We start from the raw sequence: 27,338 nt of genomic DNA on the forward strand, positions 1-27,338 counted from the left end.
ACAGAGAGAGCGAGAGCATAGAGCGAGAGAGAGAGAAAAAGAGAGAAACATTCAATCACACATACTAATTGTGATATTTGCAAATACACTATAAAAATCAACAAAAAGGGACCAATGCCCCTTCCAAACACACCACTTCACCATTGGCTGACTGACACACTCATGGAAAACACAACCACATCAATCTCAACACATAAACACAAAATACACTGATGAGTTAGTCCTTACCTGTGTGAAGTATACAAATTGTAGTACTCTTTAAAAATACACATGCAATTAAAATCACCTCAAATCCAAACCTGAAAGTCATGCATGTGTGTTTACCTCTCTCGGCCCAGCCTAGTCTTACCCCACTGTAAACCCAGTGAGGTATGTAGCTATAAGTCAGTCCGCTGTAGGTGACGCAAACAGAGACAAAAACCCCACAGATCCTTAACCACCATCTTTTCATTACACACTACACTGGTTGTGACTAACACAGTTGAATCAAATCTGGTTGAATTCAAACACATTGAAAATCCTCTCCCAACTACAGACCAGAAGTCGCTCCAGAGAGATGGAGGTATGGCGGTCTGTTTGTCAGTGTGGGGAAAAAAACCAACCCACAGATGTTCTGTCAAAGATTGGAAGGAAAATAGAGGGAAAAAGAGAAGAGAGAAAGGAAGAGAGGAAAGAAGATGAGGGAAAAGAAGAGAAAGGAAGAGGAGAGAGTAAAGAAGAGATTACTCACTTGATCTCCAGCTTTTCAATGTCCTCCTCCTCCACTTGGAAATGAGACTTTTTTGTGTAACTGTTGGGCCTTGTGACCTGGGGACAACAACAAGACAGAATTTACATCAGTCTTCTCCGAATTTACATCAGTCTTCTCCAGCAAACACCAACTCAGATGACTTGAACTGTCAAAATCAGGCAGACACCTAGGTTTCATTCATTAGGGCACGCAATGGAAAACGGTTTAAAACATTTTGGAATGGAAAACAAATGTGAACATTTCTTATTGGGTAGTCCCTCCCTGTTTAAGTCCGTTTTCCTCTGTTTGGAAGAAAACTGTACTGACATGAGCTGCCAGATGTAAATTAAGTTTACCTCAAAGTTAAAGGTTTCCTCAAACTGAGGGTCACTGGTCTTCTTCTTCACCTTTGTTTTCTTCTGGTCAGACCTAAGGAGACAGAAGAGTCAGAAATATACTCAAACCTTTCTCATGGGGGTCTATATGAAAGAATAACAGATATAATGCCTAAAATGTTGACACATAGCTAACGCAATGTGGGTTCAATTGAAGTGAGCCCATAATCATGTTCCACTGCAGAGGATGGTAGTCTAGCCTTACCTGGCAGGCCCAACGAGCGAGACAGTGGCATACGGGTCACAATTCTGTCCGCTGATCAGAGGCAAGCCCTGGCATTCTATTATCCTGGGGGTGACAAAATCAACAGGAGAAAACACTAATAAAACCATAGAATACACTCAACTTCAACAGGATTGACCTTAGTGTTTCTCATATCAATATACAGTGTTTTGACAATCTGACCTACCACTCACACTGTGCTACATGTAGGAAATGTCAATTCAAGTTCATATTAATCATCTCCAGCACCATCCCAACATCAACATATGTGAAAATTGCACATTTCTATGTTTTGTACAAAGATAAGTTTCCAATGCATCATGTGATTTTAACCAATCATGAGTAAGCGTTGCCTACTAATGGTCTAATAATGGTTGATGATGTCATTGGAAACACATCTTCATCTCTTTTTTACTACAAAACATAGAAATGTGCCATTTTCACATATGTCGATATTGGGGTGGTGCTGGAGATGTCGACATTTTTTTACATTTCCTTTGAAGTTATCCCTATCGTTTCCGATTTTTAAAGTAAGGCTAGTACACTTTTCTAACATGTATCCAACTGACAAAACAAATCTCGATTGAGGGTAGCAGCACATCCTGAGTGCTATTAAAGGCTATGGTTTTTAAGGATAATATTTTACAGGTTTGTCATTTAAAACATTTTTTTATCATCTTATTTAATTATTTCAGATATTTTACATGTGATAAAGCCACACAGAGGGCCAGAGATCACAGACACCTGTGATAATCTGAAGTACCCAAAAAGGCCACTAAATGTCATTTCATAAAATTCCCCCCAAAAACATGAAAATTATCAAAATTCTGGTAGTTCAATGGTAAACTTAGAAAGTTTACAGTAATATACCTTCCCTTTGCAACCCTAGGGAGGACACACATACACACTGGCATCACTTGGTGCACTGTCGTGGTCTGTGTCTCACACACACTGACTGGGCTATGGTGATGTCATTCTTACAGCATACATCGTAGACATCTGTAGCGGTTCATTAGTCCCATGGCTGAGTGAGTGGTTAGGGAAAATCGCCATGACACCCTATGCCCTAGACAAACCATGCCTACACTTCCTGCCTTCTGCCTGTCTCTTCTCCGACAGTTGACTGATTGTGAATGAATGAACAAATGAATAACACTTTTGGTTGCGTCCTGTACTACTAATTTGCATTGCATCCTGCCTGGTGTTTCATCATCTCCAGCACCACCCCAACATCCACATGTGAAAATCGCACGTTTTTATGTTTTGTAGTAAAAAAAGATAGATGTGTTTCCAATGACATCAACCAATTATTAGCCCATTAGTAGGCAATGCCTACTCATAATTGGTTAAAATCACATGAATTGCATTGGAAACTTATCTTCCCCAATTTTTTTTACTACAAAACATAGAAACGCGCAATTTTCACAGTGCCGTCAGAAAGTATTCAGACCCCTTGACTTTTTCCACATTTTGTTAGGTTACATTGTTTGTTAGGCCTTATTCTAAAATCGTTTTCCCCCCTCAATCTACACACAATATCGCATAATGACAAAGCAAAAACAGGTTTTTAGAACTTTTTGCTAATTGATAAAAAAATAAAAAATTAAATATGACATTTACATAAGTATTCAGACCTTTTACTCAGTACTTTGTTGAAGCACCTTTGGCAGCGATTACAGCCTCAAGTCTTCTTGGGTATGACGCTACAAGCTTGGCACACCCGTATTTGGAGAGTTTCCTCCCATTCTTCTCTGCAGATCCTCTCAAGCTCTGTCAGGTTGAATGGGGAGCGTTGCTGCACAGCTATTTTCAGGTCTCTCCAGCGATGTTCGATCAGGTTTAAGTCCGGGCTCTGGCTGGGCCACAAGGACATTCAGAGACAAGTCCCGAAGCCACTCCTGCATTGTCTTGGCTGTGTGCTTAGGGTCGTTGTCCTGTTGGAAGGTGAACCTTCGCCCCAGTCTGAGGTCATGAGAGCTCTGGAGCAGGTTTTCTTTAAGGAGCTCTCTGTACTTTGCTCCGTTCATCTTTGCCTCGATCCTGACTAGTCTCCTAGTCCCTGCCGCTGAAAAACATCCCCACAGCATAATTCTGCCCCCACCATGCTTCACTGCGAGGTTTCCTCCAGACGTGACACTTAGCATTCAGGCCAAAGAGTTCAATCTTGGTTTCATCAGACCAGAGAATCTTGTTTCTCATGGTCTGAGAGTCTTTAGGTGCCTTTTGACAAACTCCAAGCGGGCTGTCATGTGCCTTTTACTGAGGAGTGGCTTCCGTCTTGCCACTCTACCATAAAGACCTGATTGGTGGAGTGCTGCAGAGATGGTTGTCCTTTCTCCACAGAGGAACTCTAGAGCTCTGTCAGAGTGACCATTGTGTTCTTGGTCACCTCCCTGACCAAGGCCCTTCTCTCCAGATTGCTCAGTTTGGCCGGGCGGCCAGCTCTAGGAAGAGTCTTGGTGGTTCCAAACTTCTTCCATTTAAGAATGATCGAGGCCACTGTTCTTGGCGACCTTCAATGCTGCAGAAATGTTTTGGTACCCTTCTCCAGAGCTGTGCCTCGACACAATCCTGTCTCGGAGCTCTACGGACAATTCCTTCAACCTCATGGCTTGGTTTTTGCTCTGACATGCACTGTCAACTGTGGGACCTTATATAGACAGGTGTGTGCCTTTCCAAATCATGTCCAATCAATTTAGTTTACCACAGGTGGACTCCAATCAAGTTGTAGAAACATCTCTGTCACGATTGCTGTAGGTGGGTGTAGTGGTGGAATCAAACGCAGGACACCGAAGTATAGTCCAAAAGACTTTAGTCAATTTCCAACAAGGAAAAATACGAACTGACTTGCCCGAAGGCGAAATTACGCACGAAGGCGAACAAAACAAAAGGCGCACTAAACAGGTGCGATAAACGCTCCAACGCAGTGGAGGGAAGCTCAACCGAGCGAAATAGCAAAATACAAGCCCAACACACGACAGACCTAAATCAATAACACACAACACTAGACAAACACAACGAGAAACTTATAGGACACTAATTACGCTAAACGAGAACAGGTGTCACAACAAACAGACAAAAGCAAACGAACATGAAACATACAACGGTGGCAGCTAGTATTCCGGAGACAACGAACGCCGAAGCCTGCCCGAACAAGGAAGAGAGGCAGCCTCGGCCGAAACCGTGACAGTACCCCCCCCTTGACGCGCGGCTCCAGACGTGCGCCGACTCCGGCCTCGGGGACGACCCGGAGGACGCGGAGCAGGGTGCGTCGGGTGCCCACGATGGAATTCCGTCAGGAGAGACGGGTCCAAAATGTCTCTCCTCGGCACCCAGCACCGCTCCTCCGGACCGTACCCCTCCCACTCCACTAGATATTGGAGACCCCCCATCCGACGTCTCGAATCCAAGATGGACCTCACGGAGTACGCCGGTGCCCCCTCGATGTCCAATGGGGGCGGAGGAGTCTCCCTGATCTCACTTTCTTGGAGTGGGCCAGCTACCACCGGCCTGAGAAGGGACACATGGAACGAGGGGTTAATACTTTTATATTCAACAGGTAGTTGTAATTTGTAACACACCTCGTTCAACCTTCCCAGGACTTTAAATGGCCCTACAAACCGCCGACCCAGTTTCCGACAGGGCAGGCGGAGGGGCAGGTTTCTGGTAGAGAGCCAGACTCGATCACCAGGTGCGTACACCGGTCCCTCACTGCGGTGGAGATCGGCGCTCGCCTTATGACGACGGAGGGCCCGCTGCAGGTGGACGTGTGCAGCGTTCCATGTCTCCTCCGAGCGCCGCGCCCACTCATCCACCGCAGGAGCCTCGATCTGGCTCTGCTGCCAAGGTGCCAGAACCGGCTGGTAACCCAACACACATTGGAAAGGGGTTAGGTTAGTGGAGGAATGGCGTAGGGAATTCTGGGCCATTTCGGCCCAGGGAACGTACCTTGCCCACTCCTCCGGCCGGTCCTGGCAGTATGTTCTAAGAAACCTACCCACATCCTGGTTCACACGTTCCACCTGCCCATTACTCTCCGGGTGGTAACCCGAGGTGAGGCTCACCGAGACCCCCAACCGCTCCATAAAAGCTCTCCAGACTCTGGAGGTAAATTGGGGACCTCGATCAGACACAATATCCTCGGGTACCCCGTAGTGCCGGAACACATGGGTGAATAGGGCTTCGGCAGTTTGCAGGGCGGTAGGAAGGCCCGGCATGGGGAGCAAACGACAGGCCTTAGAAAACCGGTCCACAACGACCAGTATAGTGGTATTCCCCTGTGAAGGAGGAAGGTCAGTAAGGAAATCCACCGAGAGGTGGGACCATGGTCGTTGTGGAACGGGCAGGGGTAGTAACTTACCCCTAGGCAGATGTCTAGGCGCCTTACACTGGGCGCACACCGAGCAGGAGGAAACATAAACCCTCACATCCCTTGCCAACGTGGGCCACCAGTACTTGGCACTAAGACAGTGCACTGTCCGGCCGATACCCGGGTGTCCAGAGGAGGGTGAAGTGTGAGCCCAATAGATCAATCGATCCCGAACCTCGAGCGGAACGTACTTCCGACCCTCCGGGCATTGTGGTGGACTAGGGTCGGTGCGTAACGCCCGCTCGAGCTCAGCATCGACCTCCCACACTACCGGTGCCACCAGACACGACTCCGGCAGTATGGGAGTGGGCTCCACGGACCTCTCTTCCGTGTCATACCGCCGAGACAGCGCATCTGCCTTACCGTTCTGTGACCCAGGGATGTACGTGATCTTAAATGTAAACCGGGTCAAAAACATATTCCATCTTGCCTGCCGAGGGTTTAGCCTCCTCGCTGCCCGGATGTACTCCAGGTTACGGTGGTCCGTCAAAATGAGGAAAGGGTGTTGAGCCCCCTCGAGCCAGTGCCTCCACACCTTTAGGGCCTGTACCACGGCTAACAGCTCCCTGTCCCCTACGTCATAATTTCGCTCCGCCGGACTGAGCTTCTTGGAATAAAAGGCACAGGGGCGGAGTTTAGGTGGCGCGCCTGACCGTTGTGAAAGCACGGCTCCTATACCGGCCTCAGACGCGTCCACCTCTACCTGAAATGGTAAAGAGGGATCCGGATGCGCCAGCACCGGAGCCGAGGTAAACAGGTCCTTCAGCCTCCCAAACGCCCTGTCCGCCTCGGCAGACCACTGCAGACGCACCGGACCCCCCTTCAAAAGAGACGTGATGGGAGCTGCCACCTGTCCAAAACCCCGGATAAACCTCCGGTAGTAATTCGCAAACCCCAAAAACTGCTGCACCTCCTTCACAGTGGTTGGTGTTTGCCAATTACGCACGGCTGACACCCGGTCTACCTCCATCTTCACCCCTGACGCAGACAACTGATACCCCAAAAAGGAGACCGACTCCTGGAAAAACAGACACTTCTCTGCCTTAACATACAGGTCATGCTCCACCAGCCTCCGCAACACTCTGCGCACCAGAGCCACATGCTCGACACGGGTAGGCGAGTACACGAGAATGTCATCTATGTACACAACGACCCCCTGCCCCTGCATGTCCCTGAAGATCTCATCCACGAATGATTGGAAAACTGACGGAGCATGACAAGATACTCGTAATGGCCCGAGGTGGTACTAAAGGCTGTCTTCCATTCATCGCCCTCCCTGATGCGCACCAAGTTGTACGCGCTCCTGAGATCTAATTTAGTGAAGAAACGCGCCCCATGCAAGGACTCAGTCATGGTCGCAATCAGCGGGAGTGGATAACTGTACTTCACCGTGATCTGATTGAGACCACGGTAATCAATGCACGGGCGTAAACCACCATCCTTCTTCTTCACAAAAAAGAAACTCGAGGACGCAGGGGAAGTGGAAGGCCGTATGTATCCTTGTCTCAGAGATTCGTCTATGTAAGTCTCCATAGCTTTCTTCTCCTCCTGAGACAGAGGATACACATGGCTCCGTGGGAGCGCAGCTCCTGCCTGGAGGTCTATCGCACAATCTCCCTGCCTATGGGGTGGCAACCGCGTCGCCCTCGACTTACTAAACGCGATAGCCAAATCCCCATACTCAGGGGGAACGTGCAATGCGGGCACCTGGTTTGGACTCTCCACCGAGGTAGCCCCTACGGAAACGCCCAAACATCGACCCACACACTGGGCAGACCACTCCATCAGAGCCCTCTCCTGCCACGAAATAGATGGGTTATGGGTACTCAACCAGGGCATGCCCAGCACCACCGGATACGCAGGCGAGTCAATCAGAAATAGCTGAATCATCTCCTGATGACCCCCCTGCGCACACATCCTAAGTGGCGCAGTGACCTCCCTGATCAAGCCCGCACCCAACGGACGGCTATCTAGGGCATGAACGGGGAAAGGGACATCAACAGGAAGAAGGGGAATCCCTAAGGCTAAACAAAACTTCTTATCAACAAAATTCCCAGCCGCGCCTGAATCTACCAGCGCCTTATGCTGGGAATGAGGTGCTACCTGTGGAAAACTCACAGGTATACAGAAATGTGCAACAGAGAGCTCTGGGTGAGTGGGGCGCCTACTCACCTGGAAGGAATCCCCAGTGCGGGACCTGTCGTCCTCTCCCCTAGGAGACCATCCCCAGCACCTAGCCACGGTGTGTCCTCCCCGACCACAGTTGGTGCAGGAGATGGACCCCCTAGTAAGCCGACCCCTCCTCTCTCTAGCGCCAGCGCCCCTGAGCTCCATGGGGCACGGCTCGGAGGCGCTGGAGGGTGAAATGGACGGACCCCCCTCGGGACGTCCGCGGGTAGCTAGCAGGTTATCCAGCCTGATGGACATGTCGACCAACTGGTCGAACGAGAGGCTGGTGTCCCTACAGGCCAGCTCCCGACGGACGTCCTCTCGTAGACTACATCTGTAGTGATCGACGAGAGGCCGATCATTCCACCCTGCATCTGCCGCTAGAGTACGGAATTCGAGGGCAAACTCCTGGGCACTCCTCCTCCCCTGCCGGAGGAAGACCAGACGCTCCCCCGCCGCTTTCCCCACGGGGAAGAGAACTCGTCGTATGTGATGGTGTCCGCGTCGATCCTCCTCCACTCCGCGTTGGCCCATTCCAACGCCTTCCCGGAAAGGCAGGAGATCAGGGCGGACACGCTCTCATGTCCCGAAGGCGCCGGGTGCACGGTGGCCAGGTACAGCTCCACCTGGAGAAGGAATCCCTGACACCCGGCCGCGGTCCCATCGTAGGCCCTCGGGAGCGAGAGTCGGACTCCTCGGGGTTCCGGTGCGGGAATGGGCTGACTGGCCGATGGTGCTGGCAGGGAGGATGGCGGTGGAGGCGTCCCCCAGCCTCGGATGGTGGTGATCACCTCCTGCAGTGCGGTCCCCATCTGCAGGATCTGGTCACTTTGTTCCCGGACCTTGTCCTCCAGCGTCGCCTGGGCTGCTGCGGCTCCTGCTGATTCCATTCTTCAAGGTGTGTTATTCTGTCACGATTGCTGTAGGTGGGTGTAGTGGTGGAATCAAACGCAGGACACCGAAGTATAGTCCAAAAGACTTTAGTCAATTTCCAACAAGGAAAAATACGAACTGACTTGCCCGAAGGCGAAATTACGCACGAAGGCGAACAAAACAAAAGGCGCACTAAACAGGTGCGATAAACGCTCCAACGCAGTGGAGGGAAGCTCAACCGAGCGAAATAGCAAAATACAAGCCCAACACACGACAGACCTAAATCAATAACACACAACATTAGACAAACACAACGAGAAACTTATAGGACACTAATTACGCTAAACGAGAACAGGTGTCACAACAAACAGACAAAAGCAAACGAACATGAAACATACAACGGTGGCAGCTAGTATTCCGGAGACAACGAACGCCGAAGCCTGCCCGAACAAGGAAGAGAGGCAGCCTCGGCCGAAGGATGATCTCAAGGATGATCAATGGAAACAGGATGCACTGGAGCGCAATTTGTAAGGTAACAAAATGTGGAAAAAGTCAAGGAATCTGAATACTTTCCGAAGGCACTGTATGTTGATGTTGGGGTGGTGCTGGAGATGATGAAACATCAGACAGGATGCAAATTGACATTTCCCTTCAAGTTATCCCTATCGTTTACTATTTTTAAAAGTAAGGCTAGTACACATTTACAACATGTATCCAACTGACAAAACAAATCTCAATTGAGGGTAGCAGCACATCCTGAGTGGGCAGGTCAGATTGCCAGAACAGCGGCTACGTAAACACCAGACAGGATGCAATGCAAATTAGTAGCACAGGACGCAACCAAAAGTGTGAATGAATGAACAAATGAATAACAAATCAGCCAACTGTCAGAAGAGACAGGCAGGAAGGCAGGAAGTGTAGGCATGGTTTGTCTAGGGCATATGGCGTCGTGTGTGTGTGTAATTAAATAAGATTAAACATTTATTTAAAAAAAAGACAAACCTGTAAAACATTATCCTAAATAAACCATAACCTTTAATAGCATTGGTGTTTAATGAGGGTTTCAGCATGAAATATCCTTTATATATACACTTTTTTACACACTTATTTCACCATGTCAATATGCATTTGTTCACTAAATATTTTGCCATCAAACTGGTGGCAGTTGTGGAAAAAAAGTCAACAGCTGGAAGAGTTGCAGAGTTCATTGATAATAATCCCATTGTTGATTAGATGCATTCTTCATTAATTAGGCAATTTTCTCTTGAACCATATGGTTTATCCACTAGAAACTCATGGGACACATAGAGTGGACAAAACATTAAGAACACCTTCCTAATATTGACACCATTCCATTCGCTTCAACCATTATTATGAGCTCCTCAGCAGCCTCCACTGACTCAGGCACTTCATTATTTTGTCTTGCCCATTCATCCCCCGAATGGCACACAAAGCTTAAAAATACTTCTTTAACCCATCTCCTCCCCTTCATCTACACTGATTGAAGTAGATTTAACAAGTGACATCAATAAGGGATCATAGCTTTCACCTGGATTCACCTGGTCAGTCTCATGGAAAGAGCAGGTGTTCTTCATATTTTGTACACTCAGTGTATATTAACAATGAATACTAAAAAGTTATTCAAGTATAAAGTGCCAAAGTTACCATAAATTGCCATATATTTCTGGTTAATTAGCTAAATTACCAAAGATTCTGGTAACTTTGGTAAATTCCCGGTAGCTTTGCAACCCTAATTCTCCCACAGTGACAGGTCAGGGTAGAGAGGGGACAGTAACAGTGAGCCGGTAGCGGTGACACCGACAACGGCAGAGCGGCAGTTCTGAGATGCCAGCAGCAGCGACTACAGAGGTGGGAGCAGTGCTACAGCAGTTTCCTGTCGAGACGCCATCACTTCCTCCTCACCAACCTACCTGCCGTGGTTTGAATGAGCAACAACAACATCCACCGACTAACGCACACACACTGCAAGCACGCACACACACACAAAACCCTAGAGACGACGATCTCTTGGAAATGCACAAACACACACGCAATGCCAAAGGGAGTGCTCAGGGATTGCACTACAGTAGGGATGCGCAGTCAAACTCCAACAGAGGAGACAAAGGTTGTTTGTGAGCTCTATGTGTGTGTGTGTGTGTGTGTGTGTGTGTGTGTGTGTGTGTGTGTGTGTGTGTGTGTGTGTGTGTGGTGGGGGGGGGGGGGGGGGTGTACTGGAGGATGTTGAACATGAACACAGCAGAGGTGAATTCCAGAGTAGGAGAAAACAGCTGCGGTAAGGGGAACTGAAGAGAGGGTAAACCATGGTTGGGTCTCTGGGCTCTGGCTCCTTAGAGCCTGTTGGTGCCCGACTGGGAGGCTTTATGGTGTTGGGCGATCTAGCCCAGCCACAAACAAAGGCTATATAGACAGCAAATAAGACTGCATAGAGAAAGTCCACATACAGTGAGCTCCATAATTCATTGGACAGTGACCATTATTTTGTTATTTTGGTTCTGTACTCTAGCACTTTGAGTTTGAAAGGATACAATGACAATGAGCATGAAGTGCAGACTGTCAGCTTTAATTTGAGGGTACTTTCATACATATCGGATGAACCGTTTAGAAATGACAGCACCTTTTGTACATGGTCCCCCCATTTTAAGGTACTACAAGTATTTGTTAAATTGGCTTCACAGATGTGTGTCGTTAGGCAGGTGTATTCATTTGTGTCGTTAGTGAATGCAGGAGAGCTGTTGATGAATAGTAATGATTCTAGACTTTGCTATTGCCTTTGGAGGTTGTTATTGGGGTGTGACAACATGAGGAAGACAGCAGTGTCGATGCAAATGAAGTTGGCCGTCATAAGGCTCAGAAATGAAAATCAATCATTCAGGAACATTGCAACCCTGGCCATGCCCAAGTCAACAGTTTTGTTCATCATTAACAAGAAAAAAACAACCGGTGAACTAAATTATGTCAAAAGACCCGGTAGACAGAGGAAGACCACTGTAGTGGATGACCGGAGAATACTCTCTATGGTGAAGAAAACCCCCCTGACAACAGCCCAACAGATCAAAAACACTCTCCTGGATGCAGGTGTAGATGTGTCAAAGTCTACCACACGCAGAAGACTACACCAGCAGGACTACAGAGGGTAACACTACAAGATGCAAACCACTGATAAGCCTGAAGAACAGAAAGGCGAGATTACAGCTTGCTAAAAAGCACCTAAAAGAGCCCCAAGAGTTCTGGAAAAAAGTATTGTGGACAGATGAGACAAAGATTAACATGTACCAGAGTGATGGAAAGACAAAAGTGTGGAGAAAAAAAAGAAATGCCCATGATCCAAAGCATACCACCTCATCCATGAAACATGGTGGAGGGGGTGTTATGGCTTGGGCCTGTATGGCTGCCAGTGGAACAGGCTCACTTGTCTTCATCGATGATGTGACTGCAGACAGAAGTAGAACAATGAATTCTGAAGTCTACAGAAATATTTTATCTGCTCAGATAAAACCAAATGCCTCCAAACTCATTGGACGGCACTTAATCATGCAACAAGACAATGACCCTAAACATACTGCTAGAGCAACAAAGGGGTTTTTGATGGCCAAAAAGTGGAAAATCCTTGACTGGCCGAGTCAATCACCAGATCTGAATCCAATTGAACATGCATTTTACATGCTGAAGAGGAGACTTAAGGCAATAAGTCCCCGAAACAAGCAGGAACTGAAGATGGCTGCAGTACAGGCCTGGCAGAGCATCACCAGGGAAGATACCCAGCGTCTGGTGATGGCGATGCATCGCAGACTTCAAGCAGTCATTGCATGCAAAGGATATGCGACCAAATATTAACAATGATTACTTTATTCTACATTATGTTATACTGTCCAATGTTTTTTGATGCCCGAAAATGGGGGGGACTATGTACAAAAGCTTCTATAATTCGTAAACGGTTCATCCGATATGTATGAAAATACCCTCAAATTAGAGCTGACAGTCTGCACTTCACCCTCATTGTCATTGTATCCTTTCAAACTCAAAGTGCTAGAGTACAGAACCAAAATAACAAAAGAATGGTCACTGTCCAGTGAATTATGGAGCTCACTGTATGTTAATGTTCTTGTGTTAAAGTCCCCTAATGCTTCTTGTGGTAACAGGTGCCCCTAACCACAGATCTAGGATCAGATTATACTACCCCCCCCCCCCCCATCCTAACCTTACCCATTAGGCGGGAGAAAACAATCTGACCCTGGATCAATATACTCACCGGACCAGTAGCTGCTGGCACATGGAGCCGTTCTCTATGATCAGTTCATTCAGACGCATCTCTAGGTGGACCTTTCCCTGGGAAGAGAGAGGAGAGGAGAGACGTCACATGACATGACATCAGAGCATACTGAAAGTCAACAGGATTTACTTCATTATTTCTCCTATCAACATTGGTGGTATATGCCAGACCCTATGCAAATGAGTACTGTATGAGAACAAAAAGGAGAGTAGGAGTGTCTCATTCATTCATTCACTCACAGAGGGAGAGGTACAGTTATCACATTAGTAAAATTAATCTATTATATGAATCTATTCACAAGACATTCTAAATGAGTCATGGCTGCTGTAACAAGGGTCCTACAAAAGAGAGGTATGGCTCAAAGATGTACTCTCTGAACATACGTTTATGATTGACTTTTAGAGGTTAGGTTACATTCATAGTGTAGCCTACTCTATGAATGAGTTAAAAGTTCATTCTAAAGTGGTGGATATGAGTAAGGTCCTTGGCTGACTCCTCTAACCTCCGAAGTCTTTCTCTATGGTGGCATCAGGTTAGTAGCGGCTGTGTGTGCATCAGGGTGTGTGATAAGCCACAGCTAGCTGTCATGTGAACCAACGCTTAAAGTCTATCAGGTCGGATGTGGTGAAGGCTGCTCCCTCGCCTTCGGAAGTGTCAGAGGGAGGCAGAGACAGAAAACAAAACAAAAAAATGCACACTCACTCCCCCCTCCGCAATACAGCACAAGTTGAGCTCAGATAGTGATTGTTGTTGCTTATGTTGTCGCTAATGGAAGATCAGCCTTGGTCGACATGGTGAGAACTACCCTGACATGCCTGCTGGGCTGAGCTAATGTCACCAGGGACGTGTTCATTACACACCAAACGAAGGAAAATGGACTGAAGCAGGGAGGAACTACATGGACTAAGAAGCACTATCATTTACTGCTGCAAACTGTTTTCCATTGCGTGCCCTAATGAAAGCAACCCAGCTCATTGCCACTCACCTTCAAAACATGTCTTGGCCTGTATTGTACTGTACTATCAGGTCCATGTACAAGTATCCACTTGGCACAGATCTAGGAACAGATTACCCTCCCCAAGCCCTAACCTTAAGCACTTCTGAAAGGGCAACTTCAACATACTCCAATCTGTACCATCAACAACCGCACAGGAGCAACCACCTCTAACTCACTCCGCTCTTCTCAGCCTATTGCCAACTGCACTCACATTTCAACCCCTTTTTCAGAGAGAACACAAGCACACACACTGCAGTCCATCACTGATGTAACAAGACTTAGAACACCTACTTCGGGGTGAGTCACTGTAGAAAACATGCCTCAGAATAGCCTAGACTAGGGCCACTCCGCTACAATAGTTTTCACATATGACAACTTTGTGCAACATGACAGCGGCGGGAGGCAACAACCTTGGGATTCTGCAGAGAGAGAGAGAGAGAAAGAGATTCTACAAGTCTTGAAGCCATATGAAAGGCCTTGCATCTGCAGAGGTAGAGGTAGAGAGGGAGAGAGAGAAGGATAAAGAAAGGGGTAGAGAGCGAGAGAGACAGGGGAGAGCGTGGGAGGATACACTTCCTTAAGACACTGTAAAAGGAGCCCTTTGAACGGCGGGTTTGCAACAGTGAAAAAAAAAAAAAAAAAACTGCTGTGCGTTGTGAAATACCTAGAGAAGATGAGCACCGTGTTTACAGTGAGATGAGCGAGACTGGAACCAGAAACATTAGGTTCTACCCGTGTCCATCTCCCCCACACATCTCTCTGAATGAGGAGCTTTGTAAGCAAAATAGTTCATTTCAAATCAAATATGGCTGCTCTCTTCGTAGAGGATTTAGCCTAGCTAACACTGTCCTCGTCTGGTGTTGCCCAATTGACACCCCGCCCACCGCACACAAACAGCCAACTCGGCTTGGTGTCCTTCTGTTCTTCCTGGACTCAAGCTGTGTCTCTAGTTGGGGAGGCAGCCCTGGTCATCTTCAGAGTGAGTCACTGTAGCAAAACACTCCTCAGAATAGTCCAGACTAGGGCACCCCTAGACATGAAATGCTACAACTGTGGAGTGAAATAGGGTTAAATGGAACTGTCCTACACGGCCTACAGTGAGTGGGTAACATATCTGCGGGCTTAGGTCAGTTCAGGATGCTGTGGCAGTAGGACACAGGGCTATTTCAGCCCGTTCTCCGCCAAATTTCAGTGTTCTAAACTCTGCTCATCACTCAAGAACAAAAACGGCCACCACCAGGTTAAGGACACCATTATGTAACCGAGAGGCATCTGACAGTAGCTTTTCAGCCCGGGCAGACGCTTAAATATAGCCTCATATCGAGTCAATTTGAGTGTAAGAAGACCAGCAAATGGATACATCTTGGAGAGCGGAAGTCCTATTCTTTCAGTTTTTTCAGTCTTTCGACTCCCCCCACCTTTCCACTTTGAGCCAGAGGTCTGCCATCAGAAACAGCAGAGCTCCTGGTTCTTTCTCGATTTTCTAAAAAGTGCATCCTCTCCTCATCACTGATCTGAAAGAACTGACCAGGTGAAAGCCAACCAATGAGCTTCCACCATATTGTTTTCACCTGTCAAGTCTTTTCCAATCAGTGCAGACGAATGAGAGGAGACGAGGTGAGAACAGATTTTTAAAAAAAAATTGAGATTGAGCCCCAGTGAATCAGCCCAGTTGCCAAGCCTCTCAGTTTAGAGAATACAACAACAGGATGTGAGGAGGAGGTGTCTGCTGCAGTTACACAGTTAGACCAAGCCAAATGTCTGACTGGTGACTAACTAGAATCAATACCATTGGACAGCCTTATGTTGGCTGAATGACCGCATACAGGAACTAGCACAATGACTAGAAGGTTAACTTTTCTCCCCAGACCAACTGGGTACACATACAGTGAGGGAGAAAAGTATTTGATCCCCTGCTGATTTTGTACGTTTGCCCACTGACAAAGAAATGATCAGTCTATAATTTTAATGGTAGGTTTATTTGAACAGTGAGAGACAGAATAACAACAAAAAAATCCAGAAAAACACATGTCAAAAATGTTATAAATTGATTTGCATTTTAATGAGGGAAATAAGTATTTGACCCCTCTGCAAAACATGACTTAGTACTTGGTGGCCAAACCCTTGTTGGCAATCACAGAGGTCAGATGTTTCTTATAGTTGGCCACCAGGTTTGCACACATCTCAGGAGGGATTTTGTCCCACTCCTCTTTGCAGATCTTCTCCAAGTCGAACCTTCAGCTCCCTCCCTTTGCAGATCTTCTCCAACTCGAACCTTCAGCTCCCTCCACAGATTTTCTATGGGATTAAGGTCTGGAGACTGGCTAGGCCACTCCAGGACCTTTATGTGCTTCTTCTTGAGCCACTCCTTTGTTGCCTTGGCCGTGTGTTTTGGGTCATTGTCATGCTGGAATACCCATCCACGACCCATTTTCAATGCCCTGGCTGAGGGAAGGAGGTTCTCACCCAAGATTTGACGGTACATGGCCCAGTCCATCGTCCCTTTGATGCGGTGAAGTTGTCCTGTCCCCCAAAGCATAATGTTTCCACCTCCATGTTTGACGTGGGGATGGTGTTCTTGGGGTCATAGGCAGCATTCCTCCTCCTCCAAACACCGCGAGTTGAGTTAATGCCAAAGAGCTCCATTTTGGTCTCATCTGACCACAACACTTTCACCCAGTTCTCCTCTGAATCATTCAGATGTTCATTGGCAAACTTCAGACGGCCCTGTATATGTGCTTTCTTGAGTAGGGGGACCTTGCGGGCGCTACAGGATTTCAGTCCTTCACGGTGTAGTGTGTTACCAATTGTTTTCTTGGTGACTATGGTCCCAGCTGCCTTGAGTTCACTGACAAGATCCTCCTGTGTAGTTCTGGGCTGATTCCTCACCGTTCTCATGATCATTGCAACTCCACGAGGTGAGATCTTGCATGGAGCCCCAGGCCGAGGAAGATTGACAGTTATTTTGTGTTTCTTCCATTTGCGAATAGTCGCACCAACTGTTGTCTCCTTCTCACCAAGCTGCTTGGCGATAAGTCTTGTAGCCCATTCCAGCCTTGTGTAGGTCTACAATCTTGTCCCTGACATCCTTGGAGAGCTCTTTGGCCATGGTGGAGAGTCTGGAATCTGATTGATTGATTGCTTCTGTGGACAACTTTTAAGAGTGTGCTCCTAATCTCAGCTCGTTACCTGTATAAAAGACACCTGGGAGCCAGAAATCTTTCTGATTGAGAGGGGTTCAAATACTTATTTCCCTCATTAAAATGCAAATCAATTTATAACATTTTTGACATGCGTTTTTCTGGATTTTTTTGTTGTTATTCTGTCTCTCACTGTTCAAATAAACCTACCATTAAAATTATAGACTGATCATTTCTTTGTCAGTGGGCAAACGTACAAAATCAGCAGGGGATCAAATAGTTTTTTCCCTCACTGTAAAGATGTCTGACTGACACCCACCTGGACTTCAGAGTTAGGGTCCACGGGCTGCAGGCCGAACCAGTGCTCCTTCCCACTGAATTTACACAGTTCCTCCTTCCGGATGGAGACTTTCCCTGAAACCACACATGGACAGACAGAAGTCAACATACTTGGAAATCATCCAGCTGAAAGCATAGTGTAACTGTGTGTGTGTGTGTGTGTGTCAGTTCCTACTTACCGACAGGCAAGTCCCTTTGAAAAACACCCTTGGCGAATACGTAGAAGGACAAACACTGAAATGGTCGTGGGATCTCAAAGTAGAAGTCCTCGCTGTAGAAAGGGCTGGAAAACAACCACACAGGAAGTCGTTTTAGTGAAGCGCAAAACGCCATCTTTAGAGTACGTTCAGAGAACAGGCTGACCTTTGTGGAGAGGAACATTTACTGAAAACTTGGTTGGCTTTTGATTGGGAAGGGTTTATGACTGATTAGCCTGATCCCAGAACTGTTTTTGCAGTCTTGCCAAACAACTCATGTGACAAGGAGTTGGCAAGACAAACAGATCTGGGACCAGGCTACTATTTGAAGGGCCAAAAGACAACCCACTGATGACAACACAAACCAAGGCCTTATCCATAGACCGTCCATCAGTAATCATTAAACAGCAGGTGCTAAATATAGCCTAGCGCTGTGGTGGCCAGGCCTCCTAGGACTGGCTGGATGACTGACTGACCAGCATACAAGTGGCTTGGAAGGGCAGGCAGAGAGAGAGAGGGTGCCAAGCAGATGTACCATCCAGCTCTGACCAGGGTCATTTGTGTTTAGTAATAGGCATGAGCCGACAGGAGAGACTGTTTTGAAAAGGAGCTGGTGCAACTTAACCTTGTATAATTAGATTGTATTTTTTCCATTGGGTTAAGTGTCTCGCTAGCAGTCCTGAGCCCAATCTCAATTGCTTTAAAAAAATCTATTCTATTCTCGTCTCCTTCCCATTACTTCCACAGATGGGAAAATAGTTGCTTGGTGAAAACCATATGGTGGAAGCGCATCACTAGTCTAGCTTCACCTGGTCAGTTCTTTCAGATCAGCGCAATGAAGGAGGAGGCGAGGACAGATGTTTAGACAATTGAGAAAGAGCCCTGCTGAGCCTAACAGACAGTTACAGACTTGCCACTGTTATTCATATTTTCCAAGAAAATATAATTATGGCAATGTACCATAACTGCACATACAGTGGGGAGAACAAGTATTTGATACACTGCCGATTTTGCAGGTTTTCCTACTTATAATAATATAATAATATGCCATTTAGCAGACGCTTTTATCCAAAGCGACTTACAGTCATGGATGCATAAATGTTTTGTGTATGGGTGGTCCCGGGGATCGAACCCACTACCTTGGCGTTACAAGCGCCGTGCTCTACCAGCTGAGCTACAGAGGACCACAAAGTATGTTGAGGTCTGTAATTTTTATCATAGGTACACTTCAACTGTGAGAGACGGAATCTAAAACAAACCAGAAAATCACATTGTATGATTTTTAAGTAATTAATTTGCATGACATAAGTATTTGATCACCTACCAAGAAATTGTAGACCTGCACAAGGCTGGGATGGGCTACAGGACAATAGGCAAGCAGCTTGGTGAGAAGGCAACAACTGTTGGCGCAATTATTAGAAAATTGAAGAAGTTCAAGATGATGGTCAATTACCCTCGGTCTGGGGCTCCATGCAAGATCTCACCTCGTGGGGCATCAATGATCATGAGGAAGGTGAGGGATCAGCCCAGAACTACACGGCAGGACCTGGTCAATGACCTGAAGAGAGCTGGGACCACAGTCTCAAAGAAAACCATTAGTAACACACTACGCCGTCATGGATTAAAATCCTGCAGCGCACGCAAGGTCCCCCTGCTCAAGCCAGCGCATGTCCAGGCCCGTCTGAAGTTTGCCAATGACCATCTGGATGATCCAGAGGAGGAATGGGAGAAGGTCATGTGGTCTGATGAGACAAAAATAGAGCTTTTTGGTCTAAAATCCACTCGCCATGTTTGGAGGAGGAAGAAGAAGGATGAGTACAACCCCAAGAACACCATCCCAACCGTGAAGCATGGAGGTGGAAACATCATTCTTTGGGGATGCTTTTCTGCAAAGGGGACAGGACGACTGCACCGTATTGAGGGGAGGATGCATGGGGCCATGTATCGCGAGATCTTGGCCAACAACCTCCTTCCCTCAGTAAGAGCATTGAAGATGGGTCGTGGCTGGGTCTTCCAGCATGACAACGACCCGAAACACACAGCCAGGGCAACTAAGGAGTGGCTCCGTAAGAAGCATCTCCAGGTCCTGGAGTCGCCTAGCCAGTCTCCAGACCTGAACCCAATAGAAAATCTTTGGAGGGAGCTGAAAGTCCGTATTGCCCAGCGACAGCCCCGAAACCTGAAGGATCTGGAGAAGGTCTGTATGGAGGAGTGGGCCAAAATCCCTGCTGCAGTGTGTGCAAACCTGGTCAAGACCTACAGGAAACGTATGATCTCTGTAATTGCAAACAAAGGTTTCTGTACCAAATATTAAGTTCTGCTTTTCTGATGTATCAAATACTTATGTCATGCAATAAAATGCAAGTTAATTACTTAAAAATCATACAATGTGATTTTCTGGATTTTTGTTTTAGATTCCGTCTCTCACAGTTGAAGTGTACCTATGATAAAAATTACAGACCTCTACATGCTTTGTAAGTAGGAAAACCTGCAAAATACTTGTTCTCCCCACTGTAGTTACTAGCCTGTTACATGGTTATTATGCTAAATTGTTACTTTGGTAGTTACGCTGGTATGAGGCCTATTATATGTAAAGAGAAGCCAGAATGGCTGCTAGCTACACTATTCTGCAGCCTTCTTAAAACAGTAGAAGCTAAGCAGGTTTAAGTGTGGCTATCAGGTGTATGACAGACCAGTATGAAAACAGGACAACTGACAGAGATTTGTTCCATTATCTTAATAAAGTCAACAGTGCTAATAACATTATGATCTGTTCATAAAAGCAGTGTTCAAGTAAGGCTAGATTCTATGCAGTACTGTATGGTTGGTGAAATGTGTTGCCTGTCACTTCCGCAGTAAGGGTTTGGCAACACTTCCAGGCAGCACTTCCCACGCATCCTCCAGTTTGTGCACATAATCACATGGATTACGCACTTGTAGCCTCCACACACACACACACACACACAGCACCTCCTCTTTCGATCACACACACACACACACCTCTTTCGTTCTCCCGTTCCCTCCCTCTCAGACAGAACACGGGTGTAAGCATTAGTCCAAATAGTTGCGTTTTGCAAAGAAAACTAGTTCGCTTCCGTTTAAGAAACGTTTTGCAACAGAATGGGTGTAATGAATACACCCTAGATTCAACAGAACACATCCTAGCGTTAAAGAAAATCCAATGTTGATTCAGTCCCAAAAGTTTTGCATATCAGCAATCAAAATATAGAACTTCTGTATTTTGAAAGTTCTATAAAAGGTATTTTCCTTTAACCTCCCCATAAGTAGAGAGTAATGTGGTACCGGTATAGCCGCTCCACTACAAGTGTTTACACATGACAACTTTGTGCAACGTGACCGTAGGCAACAACCTTGGGATTCGAGAGAGAGAGAGATTCTACAAGTCTTATAGCCATATGAAAGACCATGCATCTGCAGAGAGAGAGAGTGAGAGAAAGAACGAGAGAGACAGGGGAGAGCGTGGGAGGATACACTTCCTTAGACACTGTAAAAGGAGCCCTTTGAACGGCGGGTTTGCAACGGTAGAGAAAAAAAAACGCTGTGCGTTGTGAAATACCTAGAGCAGACGAGCACCGTGTTTACAGTGAGATGAACGAGACTGGAACCAGAAACATTAGGTTGTACCCGTGTCCATCTCCCCCACATAAAAATAAAATAAAATAAAATATCTCCCAATGGGGAGCTTGTAAGCAGCATAGTTTATTTCAAATCAAATATGGCTGCTCTCTTCGTAGAGGATTTAGCCTAGCTAACACTGTCCACGTCTGGTGTTGCCCAACTGACACTATGCCCACCACACACACACACACACACACACACACACACACACACAGCCATCTCAGCTCTGTGTCCTTCCTGGACTCAAGCTGCGTCTCTAGTTGGGTAGGCAGCCCTGGTCGTCTCAGGTTAGAATAAACATATAGGCTAAAGGGTTACGTTTTCAATGGTGTTACATGACACCTCCACATCAATTGTGAATAACACATTTCAACATTAGGAGAGATGGTAAGGAAAGGATACTGTTATTACCTTGCCTGATAACATCTGACACAAAATTATCAATGAAAAAAAGATCTGGGCCCTGCAGGAAGAGGATGTTACACATCATATGATATCACCTCATGTCAGCAACCATGGCAATAGTGCAATATAGGCTACCATGACAAGAGCAATGTCTTCACTGCGCTGTTCTTGCAGGCAATACTGTGAGGTACTTTTGAACATATGAAGGTAGCCTACATGTGCCCTTTTGTAAGGTGATCACTAGATGGCCATGCTACAAAGAACCAAACTGCCTAGATTATTGGAACTGATGAGCAAGTACATGAATGGTTTATTCTTTATTTAGGCCTAGGTCATAAGGGTTAGGCCTAAGGTTAGTGAATAAAATCAGATTTTATGAGAGAAAGTCATACTTCCGAGTTCTAACCTTTGTAGCATGGCCAGATAGTGACTACCTTCAGTCTGAGGATGATGATGGTGATGAAGGGAGATTGTGGCTCAGTTGGTATATCATTGTGCTTGCAACGCCAGAGTTGTGGATTTGATCCCGGAGCCACCCATACGTAAAATGTATGCACACGGCTGTGTCGCTTTGGATAAAAGCATCTGCTAAATGGCATAGACTATCATATTATTATTATTGTTATTTATTATTATTATTATAATAATAATACTAGAAATGTTGTTACCTGAGGCTCTTGTCAAACACCTTGGTCCGGAACACCTCCTCCTGGTCCAGGCTGATGGTGCAAAAGGTGCAGAGGTCCCGCTGTCGGTTGGGCCCCGAACACGGACCCAGGTTCTTGCCTTCACCTGCAGGATAGGGAGGAAAGGGTCAGAGAGACCGGTGGTGCTAACGTGGAAAATAGACTTCAGTCAAATAATTGCCAAGGTCTCTTTTCTATCGACCTGCTGTTACTATGGTTGATAATACTAATGTGAACATTTAAATCAGCGCTGTTCAATTCCGGTCCTGGAGGGCCTAAACTCTTCTGGATTTTGTTTCTACCTGGTAGTTCGTTGCTCTCACTTGGAGTCCCAGGTCTGAAACCCCACCTCTTTAAGGAATACCTGGGATAGGATAAAGTAATCCTTCTACCCCCCCCCCCCACCCCACCCCACAGCGGAGTCACTCACCACCTTCCGGAGACATTTGAAACCCCACCTCTTTAAGGAATACCTGGGATAGGATAAAGTAATCCTTCTACCCCCCCCCCCCCACACACACACAGCGGAGTCGCTCACCACCTTCCGGAGACATTTGAAACCCCACCTCTTTAAGGAATACCTGGGATAGGATAAAGTAATCCTTCTACCCCCCCCCCAAAAAAATAATAATTGTAAAGTGGTTATCCCACTGGCTATAGGGTGAATGCATCAATCTGTGAGTCGCTCTGGACTAGAGCGTCTGCTAAATGACGTAAATGTGCCCTTGAGCAAGGCACTTAACCCTAATTGCTCCTGTAAGTCGCTCTGGATAAGAGCGTCTGCTAAATGACTAAAATGTAATGTAAATGAATTAGACCCTTATTAGAAGGAGAGGATGAAAAACAGAAGTGTTTTGTCCCTCCAGGACTGACATTGAACAGCCCTGATTTAAATAATAAAAAACACCCTAAAGATAATTTGTGTACTTCTTTGAAGATCAGTTTAGATTTCGACAACTTCATGATGTGGCATGTAGGGGGCCTAGTTATTTCATTTATGTATTTAGCCAGGATACTGAGGATAGTCCACTCAGTAACACTTTCCACTTTTTTCCAGGGATTCCTGGGGTCCATAAAATAGATTTTGTGTCAGTGACAGAGAGCCTGGTTGGGGTGGCAAGGCGCGGGACGCACAGGGCAGATGTGGCCTAAATTGAGTTGAGCATCACGTAAGATGTGGTCAAAGACACAGCGCATCAACTTCCTCCCATCATGCTCCTGGCTCTGACAGTGGAGCGCTGATTCACAAATGTGAAACACCTCAGAAATCTCCAGCCAGGTAAACTGCTTGCACCTGGATCAACAGCACAGCAACAAATACCCACTAAAATTGATATACTACTGCACCATAAGAAGGACTGCACACCACTACCTGTAATAGAGCTCTGTCTGTCTACATCTGCTATGTGGCACCAGGTTCATGTTTGCATGAATTTACAATAAACACTGCACTTTCATTCAACTCCAAAAAGACTCTGACATACAGTACATAAAAAAAGTATAATAGTTTCACACATCAATGACTAAAACAAAACAATTATAGCCTGTCTCTCACAACTTTCATTGAGTCCAATGTGTGAAGTTGTGAACCACAAGATTATTCAGTGTGAAGTGGTTGACAGTGGTCTAAATGGGTCCGGGATACGTAAGGGTGAGCAAACTTGAATGGGGAAAAGCCAGAGTCGAGGATCAGGCTCTTTAAAGGGCTATTAATATATGTCTAATCCCAGAAAAGGGCTGTGAAAACCTACAGCAGAACCCTGAGCTGCCACTAAGCCCCGGTGAGCCCGACCTGCAGGGGAGTTCAAGCCCTCGCTAACTCCATCCTCCTCCACGCCATCCTCACAAGAAAAAGCACTGGTCGCCGTGGAAACACAGAGGCAAGAGGTCAAAGAGCAAACGTCATGGTACTACAAACTTCTCTGTTTGTCCTGAATAGACTACAATTTCCATTGACGCTTTTTTGTTTAAGACAGATAAAGAGAAACCCCAAGAGGAAGAAGAAAGGTTTCATAAGATGGCAAACTGAGCTTCTTGCCAAGGGTAGTTCCTCAATTGTTTTCTCTTGTTTCCTGGGGGCTCATCAATGCATGGTAGTGAAACTGCCATTTGTTTTGCAGCCGATTTGTGTGTGCGCGAGTGCATAATGCGTTCATTTATTATATTTATAAGTATATGTATGACTCCTATGATGACAGTACTTTGTGCTGGTGTGCATGTCAACGTGTGTGCTTGTTTGTACATGCATGATAGCATCTGCAGAAGTGAGCATCAGAGCAAGGGGGAGGAAAGGGGGGGGGGGGGGGGTAGTACTGGTAGAGTAGTGGTACAGTAGTCTATAACCAAGGGCTTCTCATGATACAGGTACTACGATTAGTCTTTTATATTTTCCAAGTGAAAACACTGATCAAAGGAAGAGTCCCATCTTTCAGACCATTGAGATAACCTCAGACATTTTTGCAAAATTCATACTTTACTAGACTTCCTGAAATCAAAACAGGTTTATGTATGTTGTTTTCTCATTTTGCAGTAGATAGACAGTGTGAATGGTGTTGTTCTCTCTCACAGCTACTCTTACAAAGCTGACAGTATTGTTTGTGTGCCAGTAACATTCCATCAAAAGATCCTGTTGTGGTACTGTGCTCATTCAAAACTAACAAACTGTCTGCATAAAAGCCAGGTGCATGTTTATGAACTCAAGCTAATTCTTTATCAAATATTTGCCTATAGGCTAGCTGTTATTCATAGACGTAAGTCATGAAATTACATCCTTTACAGAGGTTACTGATGGATGTAGTCTTGACCATGTGGAATTGTGTTTAGGACCTCAAGAAGTCTCTTAATTGCAACAAAAATGCACGAACCCGACTACCATGGGAAGGAAGCCATTTCAGTAATCCACCTGTCCTTATGATTATGACTTTTAATTGACCTTATTCATGTGAGTAAACTACACTGCAAGGGCCACACAGAGTTCAAAGAATGTATTATGGAACTTTTATTAATTCCATTGCAATTCATGTTATTTTCCTGCTCAAAGAATGATGGACAAGGATGTTTGTGACTAAATATATCCTGAATGTGTAACCGTTCCACTCAAAGAAGAATACAGTGTATCCATTATCTTTGATGAAATTAGTAATTTTTTCAATTCTGGGTAAATTCACGTTTTTTTCTTATCAATATTAAAGTAACGAAAACCAGCAATTAGCTAACCCTGCTGGAGAAGGGTATGGCTTAAAATTCCAAAATAGTTTCTCAAGCGATGACTAATCTGGAATAGTGTAATATCGAAACTAGTTAGTTATTTCAACACAATTAATTTCAGCAGCTAACCAACACACAGAGACAACTTCCTGCCACGAGCGTTTCGCAAGATGAGAACAGACACTCAAGGTAACTAGCTATGAATGACAAATTATGATTAGATAGCTAGGTAAGATAAGATACATTGAAACAAATTAACTATCTGTAAAGGGAGTGGCACAATTTCACTAAAAGCACTTTACGTTTGCTAGCAAAATAGACAGCTAACTAGCGCGAGCCAGCTAACAGTTAGCTAGCCAGTTCTAGTTCATGTGTTTTGATGCGTGTGTGGATAGCTAACCACTGACTGTACTAACTAGCTAGACCGTCTTTGCCTTTTGTCAGGAGCTAGCCTGGCTGTGATATTAAAATAAATAGCTACATTGTGACAGCGTTTTCTGAAAATATAAAATAAGTTTAATCGGGCCCGGGTAACATTCATTCACAACAATGTCTCAAAATATCTTCATGAACTTGCTGTGTTGATCGTACCGCGCCTGTCTTTTTTTCACGTCGTTTACTTTTTGTTACCCCACCCACCCAATTGAAGAATGCCGATACAATAAATACATTGTTCGCACTTACATATCTTTCCCCGCAGGCTTTGTAAAATCCGAATTCTCGTGTCCTCTTCTTCCGCCATGGTCCGACTTGACTGAGTATCCGTAGCTAGTACATTCAACGCTTAGCTATAATATCCGTTTATGAATGCAAGCGAAGGGCCAACCTACTGCAGCGTCACTACGAGCGCTATTGGCCGTACACTGACATTAGACTAGACTGGAGAGACTTGTGTGAAAAGTATTCACTGCACGGCCTCTCACAGTTTGTCAAACAAACGGAAGCTCTGTGCAGGATTTACAAAAAAGTGTCAAAGATGAGAGGATGCTCCTCTCCCCCCGCACCCCTCTTTTGGTACCCGACCTATGGACACAGAGCTTGCACAGCGAATACTTTTAACTTCTGTGCTTGCACTAGGAACATTTGTTGATATTTTGTTAGTTGAAAGTTAGCAATCTTCAGGCCTACTGCTGATATAGTTTTGCATAGTCGGATTATGTTTTTTTTCCAGTAATATAGGGAACTGGCTATGTTCACATCTCTCATCTCTTTCTTATTTCAAGGTAGTCACAGTTTGGATGGTGGATTGCTTATCCAATACTATTCAGGACATTCACAAGAACAGAGGGAATACAGGTATGCACACCTGCCTGTTCAAGGCAAACAGAAATTAAGGTGCCTGTCAATTCTTCTTTACACAACTGGAACAGCACCCTGGACCCGACCTTATACTAACTTTAGAAAACGATAGCCCCAGTTTTATCTTCACCCATTTTTCGAAACTGTAACCCATGTCCTCATAACCCCTAACCCTAGCACCAATCCATCTTGACCTCAAGACCCTAACTGAACCCTTGCGCCCTTTTGAAAACCATAATCCTAACCCTGACCTTATTTCCATATGGGGGATTGCAAAATGTAAATGTAATTCCTCACGAAACTAGAACAAAAGAATACCATTGATTTTGGGGATTTTCACAAAATGTAATCCATAGGAGGGTCCTTTGGAGGAAGGATT

General features: G+C 45.8%; 1 protein-coding gene across 1 annotated transcript in view; it reads right to left on the reverse strand.

Moving 5' to 3' along the window:
- The window catches only part of LOC311101796 (ras GTPase-activating protein 2-like), a 57,142-nt gene extending 30,673 nt beyond the window's left edge, over window positions 1–26,469 (reverse strand). The window contains exons 1-8 of the mRNA XM_084142984.1: window positions 26,345–26,469; window positions 22,436–22,559; window positions 17,706–17,809; window positions 17,507–17,601; window positions 13,030–13,106; window positions 1,331–1,414; window positions 1,087–1,159; window positions 731–807 (exon numbers count right to left, since the gene is read on the reverse strand). Coding sequence (XP_083999110.1) covers window positions 731–807; window positions 1,087–1,159; window positions 1,331–1,414; window positions 13,030–13,106; window positions 17,507–17,601; window positions 17,706–17,809; window positions 22,436–22,559; window positions 26,345–26,402 — 692 coding nt within the window. The 5' untranslated portion in view covers window positions 26,403–26,469. The remainder of the gene's footprint in view (window positions 1–730; window positions 808–1,086; window positions 1,160–1,330; window positions 1,415–13,029; window positions 13,107–17,506; window positions 17,602–17,705; window positions 17,810–22,435; window positions 22,560–26,344) is intronic.
- Window positions 26,470–27,338: the final 869 nt, after the last annotated feature.

This window comes from Coregonus lavaretus (assembly GCF_964263955.1).
Source record: "Coregonus lavaretus genome assembly, chromosome: 26".
NCBI lineage: Eukaryota > Metazoa > Chordata > Actinopteri > Salmoniformes > Salmonidae > Coregonus > Coregonus lavaretus.